The sequence below is a fragment of the Colius striatus genome, chromosome 2 (genome assembly GCF_028858725.1).
Source record: "Colius striatus isolate bColStr4 chromosome 2, bColStr4.1.hap1, whole genome shotgun sequence".
NCBI classification, from domain to species: domain Eukaryota; kingdom Metazoa; phylum Chordata; class Aves; order Coliiformes; family Coliidae; genus Colius; species Colius striatus.
This window is the reverse complement of record NC_084760.1, coordinates 74,536,219-74,554,477: the sequence shown is the minus strand read 5'-3', so window position 1 is coordinate 74,554,477 and position 18,259 is coordinate 74,536,219. Positions and strand designations below refer to the sequence as shown.

The following is an 18,259-nucleotide window of genomic DNA, read 5'->3' as shown; positions in this document are numbered from 1 at the left end:
GAGTTAGACTTAATTTTGTCTTTCTTACTTAAGTATGATAAAATTTCTTACCCACAACTGATTTTATATGAATTCTTAAAGATAATTATTTCTAAGTAGGAAAAGGAAATTGGCAAGCTGTAATAATAGAATGCATCATTTCAGTTGAAGTTAATTCAGTTAAATAACTGTAGGAAATCTAGTAAATGGAAGACAGTCACAGATTTTTGTACAGGGATTTTTTTCTTTTCCTTGATATAATTGGAAACAAGGCTGCGTTTTTAAGTCTTACAATAATGTATTTACTTTCTTGTTTCTGACATGCTAATTCTGGTTTTGATTTTGAGTGATTTCTATTTAGCTTGTCAAACAGCTTAAGTATTAACTTGTAGTTTTCCTGTAGGTAACTGCTATAGAACCCATAACTAATGACGGAGGAGCCAGCGTGAGCACTCGTCACCTACATCAGGGCTTGCGATGGCTCTTTGGAGTGGCAGCAGTGGCTACAGATGTTGGTCATCTCCTTCTGGTTGACCTTTGTTTGGATGATTTATCTTGCAGTCAGAATGAAATAGAAGCATCGGGTAAGCTTTCAGATTTTAAACTTGAATTTAAATATTAAGAAAACTTGTGTCTTTTCAGTAAACAATACACATCCCGCTTTGAATACACTGATGTGCAGACATTTATGGCTACTGATTACAGATGACAGTTTGATATTGTATAGTCCTGAACTGACTAAAATTGAGAATGGCTTAATACTCCTTGTAATGTTATAAATGCCCTACTCCCACCAGTATCTCTGTGTCACTATGATCCTTGCCAGTAAGGTGTAGGAGGAATTTTGTCATATGAGTCAGTGCAGCTGCCTGACAGGAAGTTGATGGAGGAGCTGTGTTTCCTGGGAATGTTATTCTACTTCTGTTAATTGATTTGAGGCAAATTTTAGACTTGTTTTTTAAAATAAATCCAATTTATTAAAAAATCATGCATTTAGATGAATGAAATCTCTAATTTGTGTATTCAGAGTGCATAGGCTATTCAGATTGTTTTGACTATTACAAGAGTGGCATCAAGAACTGATGTCACTTCAGGTAGCTTCATCATCTTTTTTTACAGAGTCCAAGAAGAATTTGTCTATGAAGGTTACACATTTACCTGGTTTTGAAATATAAGTGAGAAAACCTGTCTGATCAAAGAGTGCTTATGTTCCTTGAATACATAGAAAATGGAAACAGAAAAAAAAAAAAAACCGCACAGATGGATATTTTGCCTGGAACAGTAGAATTAGTTTATGCATGTTGTCTCATTAGCATTTAAAATGCAACCTAACACATTAATTTATTGAATGGTTTTGTGTGTGTAGATCTAGAAGTTGTCACTAGAATTCCTGCTGAAGTTCCACAAAGAAGAGAAACTGTGACCAGAGAAGGGAGACATCTCTGTTTTCAATTACAAAATCCCTCTGGAACATCAGTATCAACCCTGTGCTACATAAGCAGAAGCAATCAGCTTGTTGTGGGCTTTTCAGATGGCTACCTGTCACTATGGAATATGAAGACTTTGAAGAGGGAGTAAGTAGGCCTTTACACTTGGCCATGCCTAGAGGTGTAGGGTTCTCAAATTTTTGCTTAAAGGAGTATGTTAATTTAGAGAGAACTCTTAGGGACTGAAACTTTGAGTCTAATCTTGGAATGTTTAGGCATCCTCTTCTGAAATAATTCTTAAGTCATAGATTGATTCGGATTGTTTTATGTATTGTGCCCGTGGAAAGCATGCCTGTTTGGGTTATGTGAAGCAGTTAGGATGTGATTTTTATAAGACAGTTTGTTCTATTGGTAGTATCCAGTGAAACCAGGAAATGTGTGTTTTTTTGAGACAGATTTTAGAAATTATTTTTCAGAACTTGTTACTGCAATTAGGACATAGATTGAAAGACTTAAGCATTTTCATAATGTGATTTTTTTTGGTGATGATGTTCTTTAAAGTGCCCAGGATGAAACTAGTGCGACATGAAAAATCAGTAGCTGATTCCGTGCCTGAAAATACCTTCTTTTCTTCATTTCAGTCTTGACCCAAAGTAGGGGATTTACCCATTCCAAAGCAACGATGCATGTGAATGAAAGTTTGTGTAGATCACTTGGAGATGAGAATGAGATGTGTAAATTTAAAAGTGATAGAAAAATTTATTATTTTAAAGAGCAGTCTCACTTGAAATATTTTACCAAATTCACTTGGGGATTCAGTTTAGCAAATCAACAGTGACTCATGAGAAACTGTTGGATGCATAAATAGGCAGTGGAGGAATATTTAGGTGGCAAGAATAGACTGTGAGGGTACAAACAAGGTTCAGAAATCTGGAAAATAAATGCTTTACATGCAAGGAAATGATAAACTACTTCTGTTTGGCACTGTTTTAAAATTGTTCAGAAGATGTGCTGCATTTTAAGTTCTATATTGAAGCAGGCTACAATCTTTTGCTTAGTAGCTGAAGTAATTATTTATGTTCCTCCTCCTCAGGTAGAGGAGTACATAAACTTAGGTTATCACTTTTGATAGACAGTAATTTCCTCACCTCTTGACTGCTCTGTAAAGACTAGTTGCTCCCTTGACTCACTTGTTTGAGATGAAAGTATGACCTTCAAGCGTAAAATCTGAAAGATGCCTTTTCCTTGAAAGATGTTTTTACCCTTCTACAAAAAGGACGAGTAGGCTCACCTTTTTTCTTCTCTTTTTCCTTAAAAAAAAAAAAAAAAACAACCAAACAAAACAACGAAACCTATAGGCACCACTCTCAGCTTGAAGGGGGAAGAATTCCTGTCTATGCTGTTACTTTTCAAGAGCCTGAGAATGATCCTCGCAATTGTTGCTACTTGTGGGCAGTTCAGTCTACACAAGAAAGGTAAATGAAAACTTACTGTGAGCCACTCAATCAAATTTCTCTCGAAATTTGTTCACATGCAGTTAATACACATATATCTGTTTTGTTCATTTAGCTGTGTAGGAGATTCTCTCAGGTATGGAAGATATTAAACTTAAAATGCAACTTTTACAGGATTTAACAGATGTGAAGAGGGATGTACTAGTTCCTACCATCTGTTTCTTGATGTCTGCTTCATGACTTGTTTGATATTCACACCATGGTATTAAAATACCATAAAAAGTAGTTGAGGCTGCAGATCTAGAACACTGAGTTTGTAGACAGAACAGCTTGCTACCTCTAAAGGAGATGACAGTATTGCCAATTACCTTGTGCCAGCTTCAGCAGTCTTTAGAGCCTTCATGAACTAGTTAGCTCACCTGGCAGAAAATGATGACTCTTCAGCAGAAACGTCAATGGTTTCCCACTGGGCTAAAGAATAAAAATCAGTATGTGAAGGGTGCAGTATATGCAAGAGAGGGACTGGAATTTTGGTGGGAAGAGGAGAAAGTTCTCTCCTTCAGCACCAGCAAGCTATTTAATCAGCTCAGCTGCTCAGAGTGGCAGTCTTTTTAATCTTGACTTTAAAACAGTTTTAATCAAGAACTCCTCACTGTAATGAACTATTTCCAACACTTTTTAGTGTTTAGAATTGTATGGTTAGCATTTGCTTTTGAAGTTGTTAGTGTCAAAATCTCTGTTACAGCAGCTACATGTGACTAATTAACATGTTTTGGGAAGCATTGTTTTTTTTTTTTTCAGCAAGAAAACTTCAGTCTAGATTTAATAAAGTTGTTGTGAGCAGTGTAACACAGCTTTGTAACCAAGTTTCATAATTTGTACTTTTTTCAGTGAAGGTGATGTTGTGAGTTTACATCTGTTGCAGTTAGCATTTGGTGACAGAAAACACTTGACTTCAGGACAAGTCATGTATGAGGTAAGACACCCATCTTTGAAAAATGAAAATAGTAATTTTCTCTGAGTATCAATTAAGTTGCTAGGGCTCATGTTTGTCGTCAAAATTGAGAGATGACTAAAAAAAGTCTTTTGCTGAGTCTTCTTGGGCATGGCCTTTGTCCAGGCTTTTTGAAAACAAGCCATAAAATTTTATACTGTGCTGCTGTATGTTCCAACTAGATTCACCTGCAAGGAACCCACATAAGTTTGATTCCCGAACAGGAAGCATCATTTACAAATAAAATTATTCTCAAATTAAACAACAAATTAGTGGTGTGTAGGAAGAGAATAGCTTTGAATAGCTGTGCTTAACCAAACTGCAGAATTAAATAAGCTTCTGTCAAAATATGGTCATGTATCTTTATTATTTTCTTTGCTTTTATATTCTTGTTTTTATTTTGAGCTTGATCAGCTGGACTTTGAATTAAATGCACCTACTGTGTCTCTTAAGTAGTGATCCTGAAACAGCATCTGTAAAGATAATGGTTTCTACGTTGTGGCTAGGTTACCTTTGAGATCTACTCGTAAACCCAACAAAATACATAAACACAATAAACAGTGATATGATTTGATCAAAGGAGTATACACAGATTTTTACAACTGTCTTCAAAGATGATGTGTTTAAAATGTAGATGGCATGTCATCATATCTCAGATATCTGGCAGATATAAAACTCATCTATGAAATATATAATTGTATTCAGTAGTGTGCTTGGAACACTTCCAAAAATCTTTTCGTAGGGAAAGTATTCTTAGTTCAAAGCAATTCTTTCCTCATACTTGGATACTTTCATAGAATCATAGAATGGTAGGGTTTGGAAGGGACCTTTAGAGATCATCTAGTCCAACCCCCCTGCTAAAGCAGGGTCACCTAGATCAGGTCGCAACAGTCTCAATAGATAGGGAATCAAATAGGAGTGATTCTTGTGGTACTCTGCTTTTATAGGCACTGTGCATTTTGATTTCTTTGAACAAGTTTAGATTTTTATCTTTTTCCTTCTATATAGGGAAGCTTCTTCATTTGTAAATACTGCTTTTGAATAAATAAAGGTTAGGTGTTTGGGAAAGGTGGCGTTTCTCTAAAATGCGTTATCTATCATGATGACAAAGTAGAAGTACCTTCAAGTGATTCAGCATGTTCTAAATACGTATGTCATCTCTATATTTGTTTATGTGCAGTTTTTAGTGACATAAATATACAGTTCTGTAGAGGAACAGAACACTCTGGGTTCTTAAATTTTAAAAGGGCTGCATTTCTTGTAGTGCTCTAAGCACTTTGTCGATAGGCAAAACTTTATTTAATCTTTCTCCAGTTTCACCTTTGAATTTCTGCTTTTTTAATCTTTTAAAAGTTATCTTTTGCTACAGTCTGAGCAGTGGCAAAGGCCACTTTGTACTGTGTGCTTTTGGGAAAAAGCCATCTTCTATGTGCATTTCTCTTGTGAGTGCTTTGTTTTGTGTCAACAGTTTAATGTCAAAATGTGGGACTTTTTACTCTTTGGCAGTTCTTTGTCTTAGTCATCTTATCTTCCTGAACAAGATGTGACAAGTGTCAGTTTTTAATCTCAGAGGTCTGAAACATTTCATCAGCCTTTAAAAAGGAATTTACTAGAAGTGCCACTTCTTAAAAAAAGTACACAAAGTAATTAGCGTTTATTGTGTTTGTGACCTGAGGGAGCTGTGGTGTAGTTCATGTAAGACTTCTAACCCTCTACAGACTATGCAACCAGTCATACATTCACAGGCTTATAAGAGGTGTCAGACACCAGTCTTTGGATTTGAGATATTTTACTCCCCTGCTGTTTCTGCTTTCCTGAGATGAGCATTGTGGAAGATTGAAATAAGAGCCAATCTTACAAAATAGTTGAAGAGAGTATTAAACAGCTGGACCCTCTGGGAAGAAAAGACAGGTTCTTCAGACCAGATATGCCACTCCCCAAAACTAACTCTCACATCCCTCAAAATACTGAAAGGTGCATTAGAGCGGGATTTGTGCTATAAGTCTCAGAATACTTCCCTGCAGTAACAGATTGGTTAGTACTACGTGGCTATCTGCCTATATGACTGTCTGAGTCAAGTTGTTCTCGTTTGCTAGGACATGTTTTAGTAGACAAAGACTGTTGATCCTTGTTCATTGAATAAAGTTCAGAGGAACTTGAAAGATTTATGTACTACAGCAGTTCTTTATGTTTCCAGAATCAGACTTGAGACTATGAAACAATGCATCTTTGACTTTGTGTTGTGGTAAAAAGTCACAAATAGTACTTACGGAACAGATTATCCTGAGAACCATCCTGAGGCATACACAGGACAATCAAATGTTCAAGCCCAGTTAGCATGGCTTTATGAAGGGCAGATCCTGGTTGACCAATCTGATCTCCTTCTATGACAAGATGACCAGCTTAGTGGATGAGGGAAAGGCTATGAATGTGGTCTTCCCGGACTTTAGCAAGACCTTTGACGCAGTCTCCCATAGCATACTTCTGGAGACACTGGCAGCCCATTGCTTGGATGGACCTACTCTGAGATGAGTGGAAAAAGTGGCTGGGCCCAAAGAGTCATAGTGAGTGGAGTTAAATCCATTTGGTGACCAGTCACCCCTAGTGTTCCCCAGGGCTCAGTGCTGGGCCCTGTTTTATTTAACGACTTTATCAACAATCTAGGTCATCAAGTGCACCCTCAGTAAATTCACCGATGATACAAAGGTGGGCAGCTGCCCAGACCTGCTTGAGATCAGGAAGGCTTTTCATTAGGACCTGGACAGGCTGGATTGATGGACCAAGGCCAACTCGATAAGGTTCAACACGGTCAAGTGCCGGATCCTGCACTTGGACCACAACAACCCCAGACAACCCTACAGGCTCGGGGCAGAGTGGCTGAAAGGCTGTCCATAGGAAAAGGACTGCTGTTAATCGACAGCTGGCTGAATATGAGCCAGCAGTGTACCCAGGTGGCCAAGAAGGCCAGTAGCATCCTGGCTTGCATCAGAAATAGTGTGACCAACAGGGCCAAGGAAGTGATTGACCAAGCAGGGCCAAGGATGTGATCGGCACTGATGATGCTGCACCTCGAATACTGTGTCCAGTCCTGGGCTCCTCACTACAAGGACATTGAGATGCTGGAGCATGTCTAGAGATGGGCAACAAAGCTGGTGAAGGTTCTGGAGAATACATCTAAAGAGGAGTGACTGAGGGAGCTGGGGATGTTTATCCTGGAGAAGAGGAGGCTGAGTGGAGATGTGATCACTCTATAGCTGCCTGAAAGGGAGTTGTAGTGAGGTGGGAGTCACAGAATCATGGTCTCTTGTCTCTAGTAATGAATGAGATAGTACAGGAGAAGATGGCCTTAAGTTGCACTAGGGAGATTTCGATTTGAGATTAGGGAGAGCTTTTTCCTAGAGAAGATTGTTAGAGACTGGTGAAGGCTGCCCAGAGATGTGATACAGTCACCATCCCTGGAGATATTGCAAAGCTGTGTAGCTGAGGTGCTGAGGGATATGGTTGACGGGTGGACTTTTCCAACCAAAATGATTCTATAATTCTATGACACGAGGAAATGGGCCGAGGTTGTGCCATTGGAGGTTTAGATTGGACATTAGGAAGAACTCTTTCACTGGGAGGCTTATTCAGCATTGGAATGGACTACCCAGGGAGGGGATCACAGAATCTCAAGAGCTGGAAGGGACCTCGGAAGATCATCTAGTCCAACCCCCCTGCCAGAGCAGGATCACCTAGAGTAGGTCACAGAGGAACTCATCCAGGTGGGTTTTGAATGTCTCCAGAGAAGACTCCACAACCCAACGGGCAGCCTATTCCAGTGCTCCCTCACCATCACAGTGAAGAAATTCTTCCTTATATTTCTGTGGAACCTCTTTTGTTCCAGCTTGTACCCATTGACCGTTGAGAACAGCCTGGCTCCATCCTCCTGACACTTGCCCTTTACATATTTGTTAACATTGAGGTCACCCCTCAGTCTCCTTTTCTCCAACCTAAAGAGCTCCAGCTGTCTCAGCCTTTCATCAGAAGAGTGACGCTCCTCTCCATCATCTTGGTGGCCCTGTGCTGAACTCTCTCCAGCAGCTCCCTGTCCTTGAACTGAGGGGCGCAGAACTGGACATAATATTCCAGATGTGGTTTCACAAGGGCAGAGTAGAGGAGGAGGAGAACCTCTCTTGACCTAGTGCCCACAGCCCTTATAATACACCTCAGGATGCCATTGACCTTCTTGGCCATGAGGGCACATTGCTGGCTCATGCTCATCCTGCTCTCCACCAAAACCCCAGGTCCCTTTCCCCTACAGTGCTCTGTAACGGTTCATTCCCCAACCTGTACTTGTACATGGGGTTATTCTTTCCTAGAGGTAAGACTCTGCACTTGCTCTTGTTGAATTTCATTAGATATCTCCCTGCCCAACTCTCCAGCCTGTCTACGACTCATCGAATGGCAGCACAGCCACTCCCCTCAATTTTAGTATCATCAGCAAACTTGCTGACAGTGCCCTCTGTTCCTTCATCAAGGTCATTGATAAATATATTGAACAGTACTGGTCCCAGCACTGACCTCTGAGGAATTCCACTAGACACAGGCCTCCAACTAGACCCCTGGTGGAGTCACCATCCCTCAAGATATTCAAAAGACGCATAGATGAGGTGCTAAGGAATATGGTTTCATTTAATTTGGTGATGGACTTGGCAATGTAAGATTAGTGATTGGATTTGATGATCTTAAAGGTCTTTACCAAATGCAATGATTCTGTGAATCTATTTTGGAACATAGAGCACTGTGTTTTTATAAATGCATGTCAGATGTGTCTCGCCTTCAAGGCTGGTTTAAATCTGCTCAAGTAATTATATAGCAGAGTCTGACCAGTGCATCCTACTTGAAAAGTGCCTTCCAGTTTTACTGGTCAATACAATTATTACTTAGTATCTTCCATACAGTCAAGTTCCTTAACTTAGACTTGCTTGCTCCAATGTGGAAAATTTAGAATATATTGCTTTGCTTCAAAAATTGTCTTAAGCATGAATTGTTAGACATTATTTTCGCCTTCTCCTCTGCACCAACTTTGTGGGGGACTGGCTCTTCATGTATGAATAAAAGTTGAAATTTCTAGCAGTTAAAATTAATCTCTGATATTTTATGGAGTTTTAGTCCTTTATCTGATGAAACTGTTTGTGATGGACTTGTCTTCTTCAGGACATGTTTTATTAAAATTGGTTTTAGTGATTATTTCTTCTGGAATAAAAATTAGATTCTGTTGCTTAGGCTTCATGTTGGTTTTTCAAAGAGATGGTTTCAGTTTTTGTTATCTACTCTACACGTATCTGTTATTTCCAAAGTTACTTGATAAAATAGAATGGACTACATGCTTCAGAGCAAACTTCAGTTGTGGAAATGCTAAATTTTGAAAATGTGCAGAGCCTTTACAGCCAAACTACCCAGTTTTGCAGTTTGACACTCAGTTCTCTTGCATGTCAAATGTAGTTTCTGTTTACTCTTGGAAATAAACTTATAGGAAATATATGGTATAATATACATATTAGATATATACATTATTTCAGATTTAGGTGTAATATTTGTTTTTACCTCGTTTCTTTTTTTCTCCCGTTTTATTTTTTCCCTAGGGTTTGGAATACTGTGACGAAAGGTACAGTTTAGATCTCACGGGTGAAGCCTTTCCCTTGAGAGGACAGACCAGCAATACTAAATTACTCAGTTGTCAGACTGTAGAAAAATTTCGCAACCATGTTGACAGAGATGACAGTGTTAATGAAGGTTTGTTTTGATCTCTGTGATCTCTTTGATTGTTCTTAAAGAAATGTCTTTGGAATCTAAGCAATGAATTCTATTCTGTAAGCATGGTCTGAACATCTTAAAAATTGGTATAGACTAACTTGATGGACTTATTTAAAAAGAAAAATTACATGCTTAAGTTACATAGGATGACTTTAAGGGAATAAACAGTTTTTGTTTTATACTTGCTGACATGCTTTAGGTGTACATGATGGATTCACCTCTGTAATGCTTGTTAGTCACTTTATTCCTCCAGTTCTCTTCTTTGAACAGTAGTACCGTTCTCCTCATTACTTAGGAATGTTACCTTTATTTTTTTGTCCTCTGTTCAAACCTACATCTACATCCAGTTGGCAGCTAGTCACAAGTGGGACCAGGAAATCTAAAGAGAATCGCCATCCCTTATTGAATATGAGGGGACACATAGTGACCAAGGATGAGGAAAAGACTGAGATACTTAATGCCTTCTTTGCCTCAGTCTCTAATGATAAGACCAGTTGTTTTCTGGGTACCCAGCCCCCTGAGGTGGAATACAGAGATGGGGAGCAGAATGAGGCCCCCATAATCTCAGGGAAAATGGGTTGTGATGTGCTACACCACTTCAACACACCCAAGTCTATAGGGCAAGATGAGATCCACCTAAGGGTACTGAGGGAGCTGGTTGAAGCACTCGCTGAGCCATTTTGAATCATTTATCAGCAGTCCTGGCAAACTAGGGAAGTCACCATTGACTGGAAGATTGCAAGTGAGGCACCCATTTACAAGAAGGGCTGAAAAAAGGATCCAGGGAACAGGCTTGTCAGCTTGACCTCAATACCAATGAAGTCCAGTGAAGGTTATGGAGCAGGTCATCCTGACTGCTATCACACAGCACATACGGGACAGCTAGGTGATCAGACTCAGTCAGCCTGGCTTTGTGGAAGGCAGATCCTGCTTGAATGACCAGATCTCTGTCTATGATAAAGTGACCTGCTTAGTGGGTGATGGGGGAAGGTTGTGGATGTTACCTACCTAGACATTAGTAAAACCTTCAAAAAGGTGTGCTCCTGGAGAAGCTGTCTGTTCATGGCCTGGGTGGGTGACAGGAAATTAATATCCCTCTGGATTTACACAATCAGTTATGCTCTGACAATATCTTTGAGCCTGCTGCAGTGATAACTTTCATAGCCTTTTGTTTTGATGGCATTATTTGGCTTCCCTCTCATCTTATTGGCGTTAACTTATGTCTGATGTTACAAAGATGACACTTGCATGGTTTTTCTAGGCTATTTCTGTTTATTATCTTTGATTTAGTCCTGAAGGAGCAACTTCTGTCTCTTTTATGATGCCATCCTCTATCAACAGTGTGTCAAAATCTAATGAAAATGCCTTTGGTTTCTGTGTCCCGTTTCTGAGGAGAATGCTTTCTAAAAACTTGTTATAATAAAACAAGCTAATACCACCACCACCTATCCCCTCAATAAAAAAAAAAACAAAACAAAACACCAAAGTCAAACCCACAAAACCCAAATAAGCCCCAAAAATGAAACAGCGATGAAAAGAACCTTTCTGTCTCCATATACAATTCTTGATAGAATTCTTGACAGAATTGTATATGGTAATTTCTGTGCTTCCTAAAAGTAGCAACATATGTGGTCTTAGCATATTTTTTGTTCTAAACTATTCCTCTAGCTAAACTTGATCAACTCTTAATGTATGGAAAACTTAATTAGCTAAGAATTGTGTATTTATTTTGGCTTAGAACTGATAAAATTTGAACAAGAAAAAAGGGCAGAATGCCTGAAACCTTAGAGATGTTTACGCTAGTGTAAATGTTTTAAATATTATTCTTAATATTTTTAATATTATTCTGAGTGTTTCAGTAGAATTAAGCCCAAATAGAAAGCGATATTTTAAAAATATCAGATATAGCATATTTTCTACTGATAAGAAAAAATGTCTTGTCTTTTACAGTAATATCTCCTGACACCAGTGTATCAATCTTCAGTTGGCAAGTGAAAACATACGGTCAGGGAAAACCATCTACTTATTTGGGTGTATTTGACATTAATCGCTGGTATCATGCTCAAATGCCAGATTCACTAAGGTAGATTTTTATTAAGTTGTTTAAAAATCCCTACGAATATTTAATTTGAATGTTGGTGTTTAGCTTTTGCACCTTTTTTCTTTAAGACCAGAAGAATTCCTTCAAGATTGTCCCTATTTTGCATTTTGGTCACTGGATAGTGTAATTAGCACAACTTCTCCAAACCTCATTTTGGATATCCTGGTACATGAGCGGAGTCTAAGTCGGGGAGTTCCTCCTTCTTATCCACCACCTGAGCAGTTTTTTAGTCCAAGCACCTATAATTTTGGTAGGTATTTCACTGCTTTTAATAGTGGTGGCCTTAAATTGAGGTTAAATGCTATTTTATTGATTCTCTTATTTATTATTTGTCACTCAGAAACCAAACCAAGCCCAGTTATGATTACATTTTACTAGCAAAATGTTAAATATTGTCAAACATATCTGAGTCTGCTGGTTTTGGGGGTTTGCTTTTGTAATGTAGCCTGTGAAGCGGTGGTAGTTATAAAATGAAATTACTTTGAATTGAAGCATAGCACCTCAATAGCTCTAGAGGTATGTGTTTCTACACACAGTAATTGTTTTGTAAAAAAGTTTGTAAGTGTTCTGATGAAGAAAATGAGTACTCATATCTTTCTAGATATTGCTGTTTAAAAAAGTGTAAACTGGTTGTAACATTCCAGTGACAGTATGGAATATTGTTAAATGTTGGCTGTTTCTGCAGATGGTACGTGCTTGCTGAGCTCTGGAGTTGTTCATATGACTTGCACCGGCTTCCAGAAGGAGGTGATCTTTTACCGTATCTTGATTAGAATGTCATGAGATGTACCTTTTCAAAGTTTTCTGTTGCACTGCTTTTTGGTGTCAGAGACCATTTTATGCTCATCCTGTCCATCCACACGCATAATTGCAGTTGTATCCTGCCAGGTTTTTACAAATTATAGGGTTCTAGGTCCACTCTTGGGACAGTAAAACTACCATTATCTCCTCTTGAAGCACAGTCAGAGATTGAATATCTAGGAAGGAGTATAACATTGCTCCAGGAGCAAGAAAAAAAGTGTGGAAATTGGGGAAAGCTGTTATTTCTGTATTACCCATCAGTCAAACTGCCTGCATAGTCTTTACTTAGGGTTTTCACCACTGATTAACTTGAAAAAAGGGAAAGGAAAAAAATTAACTGTTTCAGAAGAAAGGATTTTTTTTTTCTCCCAAACCTGGACAAATTACAACTTCTGAGCCACGGCATAACTTGTGACAAATAATTTTTGATTACTTTTCAGTTCACTAAATATTTCCAATATAAATCAGCTCCTACACAAACAAGCATAAGCATGGTCTTCCAAAGTTTTAGCTTATATAGGATATATTTTGTGTCAGTGCTGAGGGAAAGAAAAATTGACACAGAAGCTTAGAAATATTTAACTAAGCATTACCAGAACTGATATTTTGTTTTACAATATTTTTAAAAATAAACTGTAACTGTTAGTTTGGCTGCTGTCTTTAAGGCTCTACATAGTAATGCTTTACTCAGATTGATAAGGTAAAGCATATTACTGATGTAAGCTTTCTGACAGTTTAAGTGAACTTTTAGGTTACTTCTGTTAGTGGTTATCTAGAACTGTAGTGATTGAATAGTAATGCTGTCTTAATCTCTAGTTTTTGATTGATGTTTCAGGCCTTGAATTTTTTAAAGAAATCTGGTCCTTCAATAAGTGAAACCATTCATGAAAGCTACAACAGATGTCTTGTGGCTGGCTTGCTGTCTCCAAGACTAGTTGATGTCCCTCCATCCAGTCTGAGTCAGGTTAGTGCATATCAGGTTATCACAGAGGAAGTACATCCATCTTTCCTGACAGGGTGGTAGAGGCTACTAGACATGATAGTCTGATATTCATATTATTTGCAAATTGCATTGAAGTGCAGATGTTGACTTTAGTTAGCAGAAGAAGAGTATCCTTAGATCCAAACTACTGAATTTTGCTGGGAACAGCCCTAGTAGATCTGTCTTTAGAGACTATTAATTCTGTGCCACAGATACACGCAAGAAAGTGTGCAGTCAACTCTGGCCACGCACAGTGTAAAACATGTTTCCCTCAGAACAACCTTCATCCACCTCAGTTGCTCAAAGCATTAGGTTCAGTACAGTAGCTGATGATGGGGGTATCTCACTCAGATGTGAACTATAGCAAACATCACCTTGTTGCACTGTGCATAATCACTTGCTTCCAAGGAAGTCAACTGTGGTAAACCAATTACTGTTGTCAGCTCTACCTAACAGTTTTGTCACTGCTTATCACCCTTTTCCCTTCATCAGCAGGCTTTTCTGCAGCCTCGCAAAGCAGATCTTCTCCTCTGGAGCTTTTGCCTTGTACTACAGATTTACTCCCCTTACTACAAGGGTGAATTTCAACATGCTAACATGTGAACCTCTCAGAATTTCAATGTTTCACTTCTGTCACTTTAGAGAATGGTAACTGTAATATGCTGAATGTCAGAACTGTTTCTTCATAGTCTAGAAGGCTGTGTGACCATAACTCCACTGTCTCCAGGCAAGCAGTGCATTTCTTCTGTCCCCTTCACGCACTCCTGATAGCAAACTCAGGGGCATAGAATGCACAACAGGTATTAGCAGAGACTGTGGCTGAAGACCATTAATTGGAACTCCATGAGTTTGAGACTGTGGTGCAGAGACCTCCAGCTAAAAATTAGAGTTAACCTTCAGTAAGTTAGAGTATTAAAGAGGAAAAGTGAAAGTGTTCCTCAGACCAAGCAGCAGCTGGAATTGAGACAAAGGATGTCAAACTAGTTGCCCGTGTACTAATTATCTTAGTGAGGTCTAAATGAGCATACAGTCAGAAGCAAACGTGTAGAGCTGATGGTTCAGGGATTAGAAATGTGTAAGATTCTCACTTTATTCTACCTGTTGTGTTTAGGAGGAACAGTTAGAGGCTGTGTTGTCAGCTGCTGTCCGGACAGGTTCTCTAGAGCTTCTGACTGGATGCATTAAACATTGGACATGTGAAGGTAATCCCTCTGATAGTGTTTTTATGTTCTCTCTTTTTTATTTTGGAGTTGTTGATTCATTTCTCTTTTGTTTTCTTCTTTTAAAGAGCAGCCACGTTCTGCTGCTAATTTACGGTTTGTTCTTGAGTGGACATGGAACAAAGTGATCTGTACAAAAGAGGAGTTTGACCAACTGTGTGAGTACTGGTGCAGTCATGCTGCAAACATCACACCATTCTTTCTCACTGAGCTTGTTCAGTCATGTGTGGGGACATGATATTGCACGCAGTGCTTCGAGTGTGCTTTGAAGCTCTGCACTTGCTCTGTGGGCTAAGGATGTTTCCTTCTTCTTGGAAAGGTGTTCCCCTGTTTGACGGCTCTTGCAACTTCGTTGACCCACAGACATTGCAGTCTCTTTGGCACTGCCAGTTGCTTTTGAACAACCTTAGCACAGTCTTCAACTCCTTTCGAACAGAAGCACGAGAGCTTACTGAAAAAGGTTTGTAATGGTATTATTGAGTCTTTGGCATATTTTATGAAGGTGGGGAATTGTGCTTGGGTGGTAGTTGGGCCAACATAAGGTTTTCTTGGTCTTGGTGGTTGGAGGATGGTGAGACTTAGCTCGAGAAGGAGCTTAAATCTGAGAAGTTGGGACCCACCTAATTTGCATTGAGTTCAGGGGAAGGTTTTGTTGTGGAGTTCATGCAAGTGAGTAGGAGAGACTGCATTCCTCAAGGAGCTCTGTAAGTAACTGTGTTGAAATCACAGCAACTGAATGGGGTAATGCTGAAAATTATTTAGTTTAATTCTTAGCTAGCAGTTTATAATTACATGCAAATATTGTATTGCAAATTCCTAAAATATGTAAAGGAAGCATAAATGGATGTGTCAAGTTAGTCACTAGGGGTTCTGTGGCTTTTTATATTGTCAGTTGTTCATGGTATATTGAGAGGAAAAAGAGATATCCCTTTGCTATAATAAAAATCTCTGCTATTTAAAAAATCTTATTCATGAGTGTATTTAGTAGTTCAGGCTTTTTTTCCTTTTTTATTTTAACCTTTAGTGAGTCTGTTTGTTTTGATGGTGATTTTTTTTTTCTTCAAATATCAAAGTGATACACTGTGAAGAATGTAAAGATAAAAGATTACTGCTGTTATTTTGATTCTTTCTGTCTAGGGTGATGAAGGAGGTTCGGTATAAATGAAAGGAATTGCATAAAAAAAACCCCATATTTTCATTTTTTCCAGGTTTTGCAGACTTGACAAACAAGCATGTGGTCACGAGCCTTATTTCTTTGTATGCACAAGTGGTCATCTGGTTCTGTCAATCCAGTCTCCTCCCAGAGAGTTTAGGTAAGCATCAACTGCAATGCATTTGTAGCAAGGAGACTGCAGTGAGTGATTCCTGTGAACAAGTGCTCAGCCGTGTTTTTGGAGATGTTTTATGAGTAACAAGACACATTGGCTCAGTGAAAGCGTGTGTTCAAGTTCAATTGATGGAATTGAGATTTGACTGTTTTTTCAAATACATAGCAAGCAGTCTCTTCCTTGAGCATGACTTAGAACAGTGAGCCTCTGACTTGGAAGAATTGCTTCTGTCAAGAGCTTGAAGTGCTTGGGATTGGAAGCAAATTGCTGTTAAAGAAACAGCAGAACACTTGTTTTTCCAGTAAATGCATTGCCTGCATGCTGTGAACTTTCTGTTTGTGGCCTAAGGGAAGAACTTCATCTTGAAAATACTGCTTTAGAATCTATAATCCATCCAGATATTGTAAGCCTTAATTGTTGTATGTGTAAAAAACATTCTCTTTGAGGACTAGGGTGTTTCTAATAGGGAACTTCAGCTTACACTGCGTATTCTGGACAGTGTAATGACTAATGAAATGGTGCTTGAGACAAGAAGAAACTGAGCCCTGTGTCTTACATCTCTTTTGGCAATTTCAGAAAGTGGATAGACTTTTGAAGCTGAGGGCATGCCCGTGCTTTTTGCTGCTTAGCTTTTATGATCTTCAGTATTTTTAGTCCAAACTTTTAGTTAAAGATAGTGCTACTAGTTCTTGAACTCATTTTTGCTTCATTTCCTGTAGGAGATGGTATGCATTTGTCTAAACCTTTCTACAATTATCCTCTGATTCAGAGCTACTACACTGAACACCGACAGAAACTCGAGCATTTATCTGGGTAAGCCTTACAGGAAAACTCCAGGACAGTGCCACGGCACATTCAGAAGGGGAAGTGAACAACTTTTAGCTCCACAGTGGTACTTGTTAGGCTTGATGCATTTGCCTCACAGATGTATTTTCCAACTATCATTGCTGGAATCAGTTGGACTGGATGATCTCAAAGCCCCTTTTTGACCCTAAACACTTCTGTCAGTCCGTGTGATTCTGACACTGTAGTTTTTCCCTTCATAAGAGAATTTTTGCAATTTATTCTTTGATCTCATTTCATAATTCATTGTGAAGGAATGAGCACCTTTCATCTGACTCATCTGTTTCTTTCATGTGCATTTCAAGTTGGGATCATGCCTTTGTATGTTACTTTCTTTGCCTCTTGGGAGCTTTTTCTTGGTTTTGTTTTGACTGGAGGAAATCTCTTACACTGAGAGGCTGGCATGAGTTTTACTCTGTCTGAATCCTTGCTCCCTTTTGTTCCAGAGGAAAATGGGACTCTGATTGTTTGCTGATTGATGGAATGGTTTCCCAGTTAGGAGACCAAGTTGAGAAGTTGTGGCAGAGAGAGGAAGGAGGAACTGGGAAATATCCACCTGCCAGTTTACACGTGAGTGTCATGTTCCATGAAAACAACATTGAAGGGCCCTCAAACCCCACCAATGACTTAAAGGCAAGAGTTTCTTAAAAACTGCTCATTTTTTCTTTCAGGCATTGCTGGATCTCTATTTGCTAGAAAGCATTGAAGAAAGCTACAAACATGCAATTGTATCCTTTCTAGTTACTTTTAACTATCAGAGGAGCCTGGAAAGTAAGGGGTTTAACAGCTGTTGTCACCCAGAGCTGTTGTCTTAGAATATGGCCCTAAGAACAGATGTCAGAAAAAGAAAATGACCCTTCCAAGGAGTGGTGCACATGCTGTTTTAAAGTCAATTGTAATCATTGAGAGCTAAGTTGTAGTCTCTGGAAACGAGGGAAGAAAACAATTCTAGAATGTGTTTACTTGAAGAATTAAGCCATGGAGATTCAAATGTTTTGAATGTCCAATGGGTTGCTCCAGTTGAGTAAAAAAGGAGCCTCCATTTCCTACCACTCTCATCTTCCTACTTCGTTATGTTTTTCTCAAGGTAACGAGAGAGATTTTTGCAAACTTATTACCCTTAATTGAACTATGTGATGTCAGACAATTTACTTACTGCTAGATATCATGCATTCCTGTCCAATGAAAGCAGAAACTCCAATCGACTCCTTCCCAACTGCCTTTGCCATCCCCTGGGGACTCGTGAAGCTCATCCAAGGGTTCTGGCTTCTGGATCACAATGATTACGACGTAAGTATGTTAGAGTGGAGTGAGACATCCTTTGCAGTACAAAT

The 18,259-nt window shown here is 39.0% G+C and overlaps 1 protein-coding gene across 3 annotated transcripts in view; it reads left to right on the top strand.

Moving 5' to 3' along the window:
- The window catches only part of AHCTF1 (AT-hook containing transcription factor 1), a 47,858-nt gene that overhangs the window by 10,647 nt on the left and 18,952 nt on the right, over positions 1 to 18,259 (top strand). For all 3 annotated transcript variants that reach the window (XM_061991099.1, XM_061991098.1, XM_061991100.1), the window contains 17 exons: positions 383 to 563; positions 1,346 to 1,553; positions 2,765 to 2,881; positions 3,752 to 3,836; positions 9,479 to 9,629; positions 11,601 to 11,733; positions 11,820 to 12,001; positions 12,437 to 12,498; positions 13,388 to 13,516; positions 14,646 to 14,736; positions 14,823 to 14,912; positions 15,074 to 15,214; positions 15,963 to 16,067; positions 16,802 to 16,895; positions 17,372 to 17,495; positions 17,597 to 17,653; positions 18,069 to 18,215. In XM_061991099.1, the coding sequence (XP_061847083.1) occupies positions 383 to 563; positions 1,346 to 1,553; positions 2,765 to 2,881; positions 3,752 to 3,836; positions 9,479 to 9,629; positions 11,601 to 11,733; positions 11,820 to 12,001; positions 12,437 to 12,498; positions 13,388 to 13,516; positions 14,646 to 14,736; positions 14,823 to 14,912; positions 15,074 to 15,214; positions 15,963 to 16,067; positions 16,802 to 16,895; positions 17,372 to 17,495; positions 17,597 to 17,653; positions 18,069 to 18,215 (2,097 nt within the window). The remainder of the gene's footprint in view (positions 1 to 382; positions 564 to 1,345; positions 1,554 to 2,764; positions 2,882 to 3,751; positions 3,837 to 9,478; positions 9,630 to 11,600; positions 11,734 to 11,819; positions 12,002 to 12,436; positions 12,499 to 13,387; positions 13,517 to 14,645; positions 14,737 to 14,822; positions 14,913 to 15,073; positions 15,215 to 15,962; positions 16,068 to 16,801; positions 16,896 to 17,371; positions 17,496 to 17,596; positions 17,654 to 18,068; positions 18,216 to 18,259) is intronic.